Source organism: Siphateles boraxobius, unplaced genomic scaffold (assembly GCF_051911475.1).
Source record: "Siphateles boraxobius isolate OS27281-9 unplaced genomic scaffold, OSU_SipBor_1 109, whole genome shotgun sequence".
Taxonomy (NCBI): Eukaryota; Metazoa; Chordata; class Actinopteri; order Cypriniformes; family Leuciscidae; genus Siphateles; species Siphateles boraxobius.
This window is the reverse complement of record NW_027508710.1, coordinates 512,501-527,500: the sequence shown is the minus strand read 5'-3', so window position 1 is coordinate 527,500 and position 15,000 is coordinate 512,501. Positions and strand designations below refer to the sequence as shown.

Below are 15,000 nucleotides of genomic sequence, written 5' to 3'. Positions count from 1 at the left end.
TTCTGTGTGTTTTAGAAAAGCTCTTTCTGACAGCGGCCGATCACTGTCACCAATTTGTACATCGCCATGAGGGCCATAGAGGGGACACACACACACTCACACACACACTCACACACACGCACACACACACACACACACACACACACACTCGACCCACCACTGCAGGATAATGAGCCTCATAGGACCAGTCTGTGCACACACACACACACACACACACACACACACACACACACACACACACACACACACACACACACACACACACACACACACACACACACACACACACACACAGGTGGACACTAACGAAGTACATTTTCTTGAGTACTGTGCTTAATACACTTTTTGAGTATCTGCACTTTACTTGAGTATTATTTTTTCTGGAAACTTTTTACTTTAACTTAACTGCATTTGAAAGGCAAATATCATATTTTTTACTCCTTTAGATTTCTGTCAAAGTCCTTGAGAAGAACGTCAGTCAGGGGAGGATGTTTTTTCATCTCTAAAACATTATTATTTTTGTTTTGCAGGTGACAGACAGCCAATCAGTGATCTCTCTTGTTGGAGTGTTAAAGCAAAAAAATTGCCTGTCTTTATTTTTATTTTTTTTATTTTTTTTGTCAATTTAGTTGTTTAATTTCTATAAGTTTATAACATTCTAAAAGCTCTTAATTCCACAGATACTACTAACTGGTGTGTGTGTCCTCTAGGTTATTTCAGAGGCATAAATAACTGTAAGTATTACATACAACAATAAAACGATGCATTGACTTTTACTTTTGATGCTTTAGTGAAAGTACAGAAGTAATCTCTCTTTTTTTTAAGTACTTCAGTAAAAATCGGTCTCTACAACTTTTACTTGTAACAGAGTCATATTTGACCAGCAGTATTTGTACTTTCACTCAAGTGAGGAGGTTGTGTACTTTGTCCACCTCTACACACACACACACACACACACACACACACACACACACACACACACACACACACACACACACACACACACACACGTCTGTTGCTGCCTCCCTTCATCTTCTGCAGCGCTGCAAACTACCAGTAAAACACACAATAATGGACTTTACATTTATGCATTTGGAAGACGCTTTTATCCAAAGTGACTTAATTATATTAAAGGTGCAGATTCAATCAGTTCATGCATTCACTGGGAATCAAACTTGTGTGTGTGTGTGTGTGTGTGTGTGTGTGTGTGTGTGTGTGTGTGTGTGTGTGTGTGTGTGTGTGTGTGTGTGTGTGTGTGTGTGTGTGTGTGTGTGTGTGTGTGTGTGTGTGTGCGCATGGATATATATATATATGTGTGTGTATGTATATAAGTATGTATGTGTATGTATATATGTGTATATAAGTATGTGTGTGTATGTGTGTATTTATGTATGTCTATATGAAAATATGAAATGAGGCATTTATAGCACTTTTTATATATATACTACTGTACACCCAAAGCGCTTTACAATCATATCAGGGAATCTCTCCTCATCCACCGCCAGTGTGAGCATCCACTGGGATGTATATAGTTGCACACTATATGTGTGTATATGTGTGTATATGTGTGTATGTGTGTATATGTATGTATTTATATATGTACTGTGTAGATCGGCTGCCTCACACTGTCTTCTGCATTTTATTTGAATCCATTGATACATATATATATCCTATGTATCTAAGGATTCAAATTAAATGTTTAACACTTTATTTGACAGTGTCTTTAGTAATATCTGTAAATGATGCATAATTGCACTGTAACAAGGACACCTTTAAAACGTGTAACCAAGTTTTAGCATTTTGATTAATTGTTTTTTTACTGTGAATCTGCTTTTAAACGTTCTATACTGTATAAAGCGTGTAGAAATTGAAAAATGACTTTTGAACTCATGCATAGAGTGCAATAAAGAAAGATCAATATTGTAAATAAATATACTTTGAAGATGAGCATAATTTAGCTCGAGTCATTAAATCAGTATTAACTATGATGTGTAATGTTCTTTTATATCATAAATATGCTAAACTGATATCATCCTTCACTTCAGAAATGAATATGACAGTGTCTTTCTATGATAAACGCATTCATTCTTGATCCACAGAGGAATATAATATTCAGAAACAGGATTATGAGATTGTTGTGATGAAACACTGACACCTGCTGATGACTGATGGAACAACACATCATCAAGCGTGTCATATAACACTGTTCAAACACAACAATCCTGATTCTGCTAAAAATATTTCATTTATTTATTAATTTATTCCCTAATGGGTTTTGAATGTAACATCTGTATGTTTCAAACCAACAGTTTCACTAAAAAAAAGTCATATTTTTGTGTGAACCTTGCAATACATTGGTATATTTTGTTTTATCAAACATCAGTTTTTATGATATTGCTGATATGAGCACAAACAGACTTAATGTTGTGGTTTATGATTGTAGTTTCCTTTTGTGCAATGTGTGTAAAAACATAAATACAGATACGCCAGCAAAAACATTTTGGGTGTCATAATGCACACATTTATGATTTATATGATGACGTGATTTGTGTAAATTCAAAGTACTTTTAGCAAGTAAATATGATGAATATGAATTGTCAACTCTTGTAAGCATGAGCTTGAAAGTTTTTAGTAAATAATTTAAAAAAAAAATGCTGTGAGTTTGTGAAAAAGCTTCAGTTTGAAGTGCTTAAAAATAACAATACAACACAAACTTATCGCGACTTTGTGATGGGGTCTATACCATGAAGCCGGTTTAGGTGGCTAGCCAGCTATGTTTCAGTTTAGTTTGCGTCAACCCTGGGTTTTAGGGACCATGAAAGTGGTTTGGCTTTTAGCAAGTGTTCATCGCCATAGTAACTTACGCTCCACGGCTAACCTGGTCCGGGTCAGGTGATGCTCCAGGTCAGAGGTTGCAAACCGAACTTGGACCAATCAGCTGTGAGCAAAGTGTCACATGTCTGATGCGATAAAGTCACTCCACCTGTTTCTACTCCAAATTAAAGGTCACTACATAGCAAATGATTTTTAAAGACAAAATCGTCTGGTTTTTAGTGATGCTTATTTAGAATAATATATTTGTATGATTTAGATATTATTTATGCAATTATTATACCCTTAATCAAACACACATGTACAATTTTAGTTCATCAATTATTATTACGCAGTTTAAATGAATAAATATATAAAGGTAATATAAATACGCTTTAGCATCAATAGATGAAGCTATAAAATGACTACATGTGTGTTAAATGTTCAATTCTCTCTATACCTTTATCAGCTGTATAAAATAACTTCACAACTTTTACTTGCACTGATATACAGTAGCGAGACTTTTTCTTTTAGTTGTCCTCTTTCATAGACAGCTGTTTTCTTCTCGCTGTGTAAATTTGTTTAAATTCTTACTATTTTAATACTTTTATTTAATAAGTGAATTTCGCTGCTTCTCTCGCGAGAAATTAATCTCATTTTCACTCTTTCTCAGCGTGTGATTGGCTGTTCGCTACTGATGTCACACTTAAACTCCTAAACTCAGGATCAAAGTCTGGGTTGACAGAGAAAGTTGATGATCAGCATCATGGTACCAACAAAGCCTGGTTGGATTGGTTTGGTTTTGTCAAATCAAAACTAATCCTGTAACCCTGAGTTTGTTCAACTACCGTCATGGTACAGGCCCGTGATCTCACATCCCACCTCCAATCTTGCAAATCCATGTGTTTTACTGAAACTGCAGCTCCATCTACAGTCTGACCTGAGAATGAGTTTATTTGCTCTGAAATGGGAGAAATCAAACTGGTGAACATCAGAATCATTACACTGTGCAGCATATTGTCATTTTGATGGTACAAATATGATGACGAGAATCAGAGAAGTCATAAATAATCATGAAAGGTCAAATAATCATATGAGAAAAAAGCATTTATGTAAAAATCACAATCTGGCTTGAGTCATTATTGGGCACATATTTTATTTTAAACTTCTATGTAGTCAAATATAACATTGTCTGTGCAATATTACACAATCAGATTTTCAATATAATTAACAGTCACAAAAAAATTTCCTGAAAATCCATTGTTAGCTTTTAGTGCGAATTAAATTAAAGCAACTGTCTTAAAAAACAAACAAACCAGTCCTTCATCAACGGTTCAATCTACATTTACAAAAATCACAGTTGATATAATGTCACAGACCTCATCTAAGGGTTGCAAAGGTTAAAACTAAGGTATAAAGAACATTCATGAAGACCTGATCGTTCCAACATCAATCGAGGCACTCAAAGTTCATCAGGATTCACTGCAAAACATCAGATCTTCCTCAGCGTCAGGCGTTCTCTGCACAATACTGAGGAAGAACATCATGTTTTGAAATGCACACGCAGCAGAAGCTGACGTTACCATCATCCGTCCACAAGAGGTACTGTACGTGTAATAAATGCACTGATGCATTATATGTTAGATCTCCCAGTTACTGTAGTGAGTTGATAATCAGTGAAATGCTCTGCGAAGGCATCTAGAGAAGCTTATGACGTGTTGAGTGGTGTATCTGAGGCTCACGGGCCGGATGTTCTGGGTTTGAAGAGTCCCGTCTTCCTGAGGTGTCTCACGATGAACGGCACACACACCAGTGTGATGCTGATGCGCAGCGGGGCGAAGAGCTTGTGTACGGCGTACGCCAGAACAAACGTGCTCGTGCCGGCGGCCATCTTGGACTGAACCACCGACTCGCTGAAGCCGAGCTTACACAGCAGAGACGCCACGTCCAGCCCGCTGAGAACACACACACAATGCATTTAATGACGACTTCTTTCAATTTATATGAATTCTTTTCACATTCAGACAAACAAAAAACACAAAAACGTTATGAATCTACAGGCCAATTTGCACATTTACAAAAACTCATAAAACAACGATACTAAAATAATCCAAAAAAACACTCATAAAATATTAATACTGATACAAAATACTAAAAGAATACCAAAAAAATACTGATGCAAAATATTCAAAAAATACCGAAAAACACTTATACAAAATACTGATAGCCTACAAAATACAAAAAATAAAAATAATAATAACAATAATACAAAATACTCTAAAAATACACTGACCCAAAAACCCTGATATAAAATACAAAACAAATATAAAAAAATACTGATAGAAAATCCTAAAAATACCAAAAAATACTGATACAAAATCCTAAACACCAAAAAAAATACTGATAGATAATGCTAAACACCAATAAATATTGATACAAAATACTCAAAAATACTGATACAAAAAACTAAAACATATTGATACAAAATACAAAAAAAGACCAAAAACATTATACAAAATACTAAACATACTGAAAATACTGACACAAAATACTGATAAAAAATACTGATACAAAATACTGACACAAAATACTGACACAAAATACTGAAAAATACTGACACAAAATACTGAAAAATACTGATACAAAATACTGACACAAAATACTGACACAAAATACTGACACAAAATACTGATACAAAATACTGATACAAAATACTGACACAAAATACTGACACAAAATACTGACACAAAATACTGACACAGAATACTGATACAAAATACTGACACAAAATACTGACACAAAATACTGAAAAATACTGACACAAAATACTGATACAAAATACTGATACAAAATACTGATACAAAATACTGATACAAAATACTGACACAAAATACTGACACAAAATACTGACACAAAATACTGACACAAAATACTGACACAAAATACTGATACAAAATACTGATACAAAATACTGATACAAAATACTGATACAAAATACTGATACAAAATACTGATACAAAATACTGAAAAATACTGATACAAAATACTGATACAAAATACTGACACAAAATACTGATACAAAATACTGATACAAAATACTGACACAAAATACTGACACAAAATACTGACACAAAATACTGATACAAAATACTGAAAAATACTGACACAAAATACTGACACAAAATACTGATACAAAATACTGACACAAAATACTGATACAAAATACTGACACAAAATACTGACACAAAATACTGACACAAAATACTGACACAAAATACTGACACAAAATACTGACACAAAATACTGACACAAAATACTGACACAAAATACTGACACAAAATACTGACACAAAATACTGACACAAAATACTGACACAAAATACTGATACAAAATACTGACACAAAATACTGACACAAAATACTGACACAAAATACTGACACAAAATACTGACACAAAATACTGACACAAAATACTGACACAAAATACTGACACAAAATACTGACACAAATACTGACACAAATACTGACACAAAATACTGATACAAAATACTGACACAAAATACTGACACAAAATACTGATACAAAATACTGACACAAAATACTGATACAAAATACTGATACAAAATACTGACACAAAATACTGACACAAAATACTGACACAAAATACTGATACAAAATACTGATACAAAATACTGACACAAAATACTGACACAAAATACTGATACAAAATACTGACACAAAATACTGATACAAAATACTGACACAAAATACTGACACAAAATACTGAAAAATACTGATACAAAATACTGACACAAAATACTGACACAAAATACTGATACAAAATACTGATACAAAATACTGACACAAAATACTGACACAAAATACTGAAAAATACTGATACAAAATACTGACACAAAATACTGATACAAAATACTGACACAAAATACTGATACAAAATACTGATACAAAATACTGACACAAAATACTGACACAAAATACTGACACAAAATACTGACACAAAATACTGACACAAAATACTGACACAAAATACTGACACAAAATACTGATACAAAATACTGACACAAAATACTGATACAAAATACTGACACAAAATACTGATACAAAATACTGACACAAAATACTGACACAAAATACTGACACAAAATACTGACACAAAATACTGATACAAAATACTGACACAAAATACTGACACAAAATACTGACACAAAATACTGACACAAAATACTGACACAAAATACTGATACAAAATACTGACACAAAATACTGACACAAAATACTGACACAAAATACTGACACAAAATACTGACACAAAATACTGACACAAATACTGACACAAATACTGACACAAATACTGACACAAATACTGACACAAAATACTGACACAAAATACTGACACAAAATACTGATACAAAATACTGACACAAAATACTGATACAAAATACTGATACAAAATACTGACACAAAATACTGACACAAAATACTGACACAAAATACTGACACAAAATACTGATACAAAATACTGATACAAAATACTGACACAAAATACTGACACAAAATACTGACACAAAATACTGATACAAAATACTGACACAAAATACTGACACAAAATACTGAAAAATACTTATACAAAATACTGACACAAAATACTGATACAAAATACTGATACAAAATACTGATACAAAATACTGACACAAAATACTGACACAAAATACTGAAAAATACTGATACAAAATACTGACACAAAATACTGATACAAAATACTGATACAAAATACTGACACAAAATACTGATACAAAATACTGACACAAAATACTGACACAAAATACTGACACAAAATACTGATACAAAATACTGACACAAAATACTGACACAAAATACTGATACAAAATACTGACACAAAATACTGATACAAAATACTGATACAAAATACTGACACAAAATACTGACACAAAATACAAAAAAGTATGCCAAAAAACTGGTACAAAACACTGAAAAAGATACCAAAAAATACACTAAAAAAATTGATACAAAATACTGACACAAAACACTATCAGTATTTTTTGTGTGTGTTTTGTATCAGTACTTTTGCGTACTTTGTATCTGTATTTTTTGGTATCTTGTTCAGAATTTTGTATCAGTATTTTTTTTAATTCTGAAAAAGTACAGATACAAAAGTACTAAAATACACCAGAAAAATACTGATACAAAAAAACTAATACTGATTCAAAACACAAAAAAACATACCAAAAAATACTGAAAAATATGCACAAAAAAGATTGAAAATACAGGAAAAAATACTGATACAAAACACTAAAAAATAGATACAAAATAAAAATATTGATACAAAATATTCAAAATGCTGATACAAAATACTAAAAAAATAACAAAAATACTGATATAAAACACTAAAACAAACGAAAATACTAATACAAAATACAAAAAAATCTGCCAAAAAAACTGGTACAAAACACTGAAAAAGATACCAAAAAATACTGATACAAAATACTGAAAAATACACTAAAACAATATTGATACAAAATACTGACACAAAACACTGTATCAGTATTTTTGTGTGTGTTTTGTATCTGTATTTTTTGGTATCTTTTTAATTTTGAACAGTGTTTTTTTCATTCAGAAAAAGATACCAAGAAATACAGATACAAAATATAAAAAAATACTGATACACAAAAAAAAAAATACTGATTAAAAAAATACTACATAAATACTGATACAAAATATTAAAATACGGATACAAAATACTAACAAATAATCAAAATACTGATACAAAATACCCCAAATCTACTCATAAAACACTAATACAAAATACTCAAAACACATACTGATACAAAATAAATACAATTAATTTCTAGTAATAAAAGTGCTGGTCAAGGTTAAATCTGGACAAACATTGCAAGAATCATTCGATATATCAGTCTATCACATAAAGTCGTCAAATTGATTGGTATTGGGTTGTTTTTTCACTATACACATTGTTTCAAAGGAAATCATGATGATAAAGTTTATAATATCTTCATGCCTTATAGCTGCATTTATCAGATTAGAGCTGGACGATAATATAGGTACATTTTGAGACTATATAAACAATCAAGCAGTTGATATATAATATCAAAATTCATCAATGAAGCCCCCTTTTTTATATATGTTTTATATATAATATATACGATTTTGTTAATATATCTTCATTACCTAGCAATATTATTAAACAAAATTCCAAAAGTTGTAAAAACACAGAACATCTAACAGAACATAAGTTGTTTATTTTTTACAACATTATGTGTTTATATTTTTATGTGCAATCTTCATCTTTATAACAGAAGATACAATACAATAATCTTCAAGATACAGTAAATCTTCAAATGTGTAACAGATTATCAGCTTAAAAAGGTTGTGGAACAAGCAATGCTATATAGAAATATATAGTTAGCATCTTAATTTAATCTTTGTTTTATTAGTTCATTAACTAATTGTTAACTAATCTTTCATACGGATTACATACTCAAATGATATTTGCTTTCGGATTAGAATTTTTTCGTTTAAAAGTGTACATTTCAAGCTTTAGATATCTTTATAATGTATGTGAAGCTAGTATACACTGTGTTTCTGTTTATTTTTGACACGCGCTCCAGTTCACGGAGATGATGAAAGCGCGCGCTCTGACTGTTGTATTTTATTTTACAAAAGCACACTTGTTATTGTGAGTTTACACAAATAGAAGTAGTTGCGACTGATGCATTAATCTTTTCTGTATGGCCAGAAATGCTAGAGTATTGTAAGTTGAAGTAATCGCACCGGCGCCTCCATGTCATGCAGTGCGCGCTCCACACTTGGAAATGCGCCTAATAATAGCGTACATTTATCTAGGTTAACGTTAGAGCGAGCGGCCATGCACACGGATAAGTCCTTTTCATGTTTAACAAATCAAGTCATGCATTTTCTACCGTGAGTAAGCGCTGCTCCAGTTTGAAGAAGGCTGATTGTTTCCTGATTGTTTGAATGACAGGCCCTTAAAATGCGGGGCCCCGGGCCCCATTGCCTGGCTTGCTTGCCGTATTGCGAAACCTCTGCATACTTGTAGAACTACTGTAATTACTGTCAACCTACAAGTGGTTTATTGCTTTTATAAAATGGCAGAACGAGCATGATGACAAAGTGCAATAAATAATTACATTAATAAGAATCATAGCAATAAACAATTCTTCAAGTAACATTTTATAAAGCAAACTGTAGATGATTTACAGCTTTGCCATATTAGTACAGATTCTTACTCTAATTACATAAAAAAATAACCTAAATAAATAATCGTAATAATGTGTTTATAGCAAGAATTTTTATTTGTCCTATATAACACCGAAAAATGCTGACACAAAATACTAAAACTAAAAAAAAAGAATATAATGATACAAAATACTAAAATTATACGGAAAATACAGATAAAAAAACACACAAAAAATACCTGTATATATATACACAAATATAATAATGTCTTTACAGCAGATTTTGAATTTGTCTCATATCATATATGATGTAGTTTGAATCATTGATTCTGTTCTATTCCTGTTTATAACTGTGACGCTGCTTTGAAACAATCAGTATTAGAAATAAAGCGCTCTAGAAATAAAGGTCATTCATTTACACAGACATATATACGTGACTGTAGTTTGGTGAAATTAACAGAGGTGTCAAGTCCAGGTTCAGAAAGTAAAATTCCTCCTCAGTATTTTGTTATAATCAGCTGGATTTGCTAATTAGCACAGTTTTTCAGCCAGGAGATAGAACTATTAGTGAAATCAGCTGGATGAGTTAATGTGTGGAATAAACATATGGCAGGACTTTTACTTTCTGACCCCTGGAAATGAATATACTAAAAATACTGCAGTTTTTGTTTAAAGGCATGAATCTCACCTGGATACGGAGAGGTAGAATATTCCCAGAGATATGAGGGAGATTCCGATGTGGAAGGAGACGCCGACGGCACCGTATTCCTTAAACACCTTCCTGAGCTGCTGTGTCCTACTGAGCTTCCCAGCTGACCCTTGACCTTCAGCGCTGGACACTGACGACATGTGATCCTGGGGGAAGATTCAAGAAGAGACATTTAAGAGATCTGACCGCTGAAAACGACAAGCACACACACAGACAAACAAATACTGACACAAAATACTCAAAAATACTAAAAAAATACTGACACAAAATACACAAAAATACTGAATCAAAATACTCAAAAATATTTAAAAAATACTGACACAAAATACACAAAAATACTCAAAAATACTGAAACAAAATACTCAAAAATACTGACACAAAATACTCAAAAATACTCAAAAATACTGAAACAAAATACACAGAAATACTGAAACAAAATACTCAAAAATACTGACACAAAATACTCAAATATAAGAAAATACTGACACAAAATACTCAGAAATACTGACAAAAAATACTGAAACAAAAAACCCCAAAATACTGACACAAAATACTCAAATATAAGAAAATACTGATACAAAATACTCAGAAATACTGACAAAAAATACTGAAACAAAAAACCCAAAAATAGTGACACAAAATACTCAAAAATACTGACACAAAATACTCAAAAATACTGACACAAAATACTCAAAAATACTGACACAAAATACTCAAAAATACTGACACAAAATACTCAAAAATATTCAAAAATACTGAAACAAAATACACAGAAATACTGAAACAAAATACACAGAAATACTGAAACAAAATACTCAAAAATACGGAAACAAAATACTCAAAAATACTGACACAGAATACACAAAAATACTGACACAGAATACACAAAAATACTGACACAAAATACTCAAAAATACTGACACAAAATACTCAAAAATACTGACACAAAATACTCAAAAATACTGACACAAAATACTCAAAAATACTGACACAAAATACTCAAAAATATTCAAAAATACTGAAACAAAATACACAGAAATACTGAAACAAAATACACAGAAATACTGACACAAAATACTCAAAAATACGGAAACAAAATACTCAAAAATACTGACACAGAATACACAAAAATACTGACACAAAATGCACAAAAATACTGAAACAAAATACTCAAAAATACTGACACAAAATACTCAGAAAACTCAAAAATACGGAAACAAAATACTCAAAAATACTGACACAAAATACACAAAAATACTGACACAAAATACGCAAAAATACTGACACAAAATACTCAGAATACTCAAAAATACGGAAACAAAATACTCAAAAATACTGTCACAAAATACTCAGAATACTCAAAAATACGGAAACAAAATACTCAAAAATACTGACACAAAATACACAAAAATACTGACACAAAATACGCAAAAATACTGACACAAAATACTCAGAATACTCAAAAATACGGAAACAAAATACTCAAAAATACTGACACAAAATACACAAAAATACTGACACAAAATACACAAAAATACTGACACAAAATACACAAAAATACTGAAACAAAATACACAAAAATACTGACACAAAATACACAAAAATACTGAAACAAAATACTCAAAAATACTGACACAAAATACACAAAAATACTGAAACAAAATACTCAAAAATACTGACACAAAATACTCAAAAATATTAAAAAATACTGAAACAAAATACACAGAAATACTGACACAAAATACTCAAATATAAGAAAATACTGACACAAAATACTCAGAATACTCAAAAATACGGAAACAAAATACTCAAAAATACTGACACAAAATACACAAAAATACTGAAACAAAATACTCAAAAATACTGAAACAAAATACTCAAAAATACTGACACAAAATACACAAAAATACTGAAACAAAATACTCAAAAATACTGACACAGAATACACAAAAATACTGACACAAAATGCACAAAAATACTGAAACAAAATACTCAAAAATACTGACACAAAATACTCAGAATACTCAAAAATACGGAAACAAAATACTCAAAAATACTGTCACAAAATACTCAGAATACTCAAAAATACGGAAACAAAATACTCAAAAATACTGACACAAAATACACAAAAATACTGACACAAAATACGCAAAAATACTGACACAAAATACGCAAAAATACTGACACAAAATACTCAGAATACTCAAAAATACGGAAACAAAATACTCAAAAATACTGTCACAAAATACTCAGAATACTCAAAAATACGGAAACAAAATACTCAAAAATACTGACACAAAATACACAAAAATACTGACACAAAATACGCAAAAATACTGACACAAAATACTCAGAATACTCAAAAATACGGAAACAAAATACTCAAAAATACTGACACAAAATACACAAAAATACTGACACAAAATACACAAAAATACTGACACAAAATACACAAAAATACTGAAACAAAATACACAAAAATACTGACACAAAATACACAAAAATACTGAAACAAAATACTCAAAAATACTGACACAAAATACACAAAAATACTGAAACAAAATACTCAAAAATACTGACACAAAATACTCACAAATATTCAAAAATACTGAAACAAAATACACAGAAATACTGACACAAAATACTCAAATATAAGAAAATACTGACACAAAATACTCAGAATACTCAAAAATACGGAAACAAAATACTCAAAAATACTGTCACAAAATACTCAGAATACTCAAAAATACGGAAACAAAATACTCAAAAATACTGACACAAAATACACAAAAATACTGACACAAAATACGCAAAAATACTGACACAAAATACTCAAATATAAGAAAATACTGACACAAAATACTCAGAATACTCAAAAATACGGAAACAAAATACTCAAAAATACTGACACAAAATACACAAAAATACTGAAACAAAATACTCAAAAATACTGAAACAAAATACACAAAAATACTGAAACAAAATACACAAAAATACTGACACAAAATACACAAAAATACTGAAACAAAATACACAAAAATACTGACACAAAATACACAAAAATACTGAAACAAAATACTCAAAAATACTGACACAAAATACTCAAATATAAGAAAATACTGACACAAAATACTCAGAATACTCAAAAATACGGAAACAAAATACTCAAAAATACTGACACAAAATACACAAAAATACTGAAACAAAATACTCAAAAATACTGAAACAAAATACTCAAAAATACTGACACAAAATACACAAAAATACTGACACAAAATACTCAAAAATACTGACACAGAATACACAAAAATACTGACACAAAATGCACAAAAATACTGAAACAAAATACTCAAAAATACTGACACAAAATACTCAGAATACTCAAAAATACGGAAACAAAATACTCAAAAATACTGTCACAAAATACTCAGAATACTCAAAAATACGGAAACAAAATACTCAAAAATACTGACACAAAATACACAAAAATACTGACACAAAATACGCAAAAATACTGACACAAAATACTCAGAATACTCAAAAATACGGAAACAAAATACTCAAAAATACTGTCACAAAATACTCAGAATACTCAAAAATACGGAAACAAAATACTCAAAAATACTGACACAAAATACACAAAAATACTGACACAAAATACGCAAAAATACTGACACAAAATACTCAGAATACTCAAAAATACGGAAACAAAATACTCAAAAATACTGACACAAAATACACAAAAATACTGACACAAAATACGCAAAAATACTGACACAAAATACTCAGAATACTCAAAAATACGGAAACAAAATACTCAAAAATACTGACACAAAATACACAAAAATACTGACACAAAATACGCAAAAATACTGACACAAAATACTCAGAATACTCAAAAATACGGAAACAAAATACTCAAAAATACTGACACAAAATACACAAAAATACTGACACAAAATACACAAAAATACTGACACAAAATACACAAAAATACTGAAACAAAATACACAAAAATACTGACACAAAATACACAAAAATACTGAAACAAAATACTCAAAAATACTGACACAAAATACACAAAAATACTGACACAAAATACTCAAAAATATTCAAAAATACTGAAACAAAATACACAGAAATACTGACACAAAATACTCAAATATAAGAAAATACTGACACAAAATACTCAGAATACTCAAAAATACGGAAACAAAATACTCAA

General features: G+C 30.5%; 1 protein-coding gene across 1 annotated transcript in view; it reads right to left on the bottom strand.

The window, feature by feature from the left end:
• Nucleotides 1-3,942: 3,942 nt before the first annotated feature.
• Nucleotides 3,943-15,000, bottom strand: part of fam210b (family with sequence similarity 210 member B) — a 14,410-nt gene continuing 3,352 nt past the window's right edge. The window contains exons 2-3 of the mRNA XM_077247713.1: nt 10,755-10,921; nt 3,943-4,766 (exon numbers count right to left, since the gene is read on the bottom strand). Of these exons, the coding sequence (XP_077103828.1) occupies nt 4,550-4,766; nt 10,755-10,921 (384 nt within the window). The 3' untranslated portion in view covers nt 3,943-4,549. The remainder of the gene's footprint in view (nt 4,767-10,754; nt 10,922-15,000) is intronic.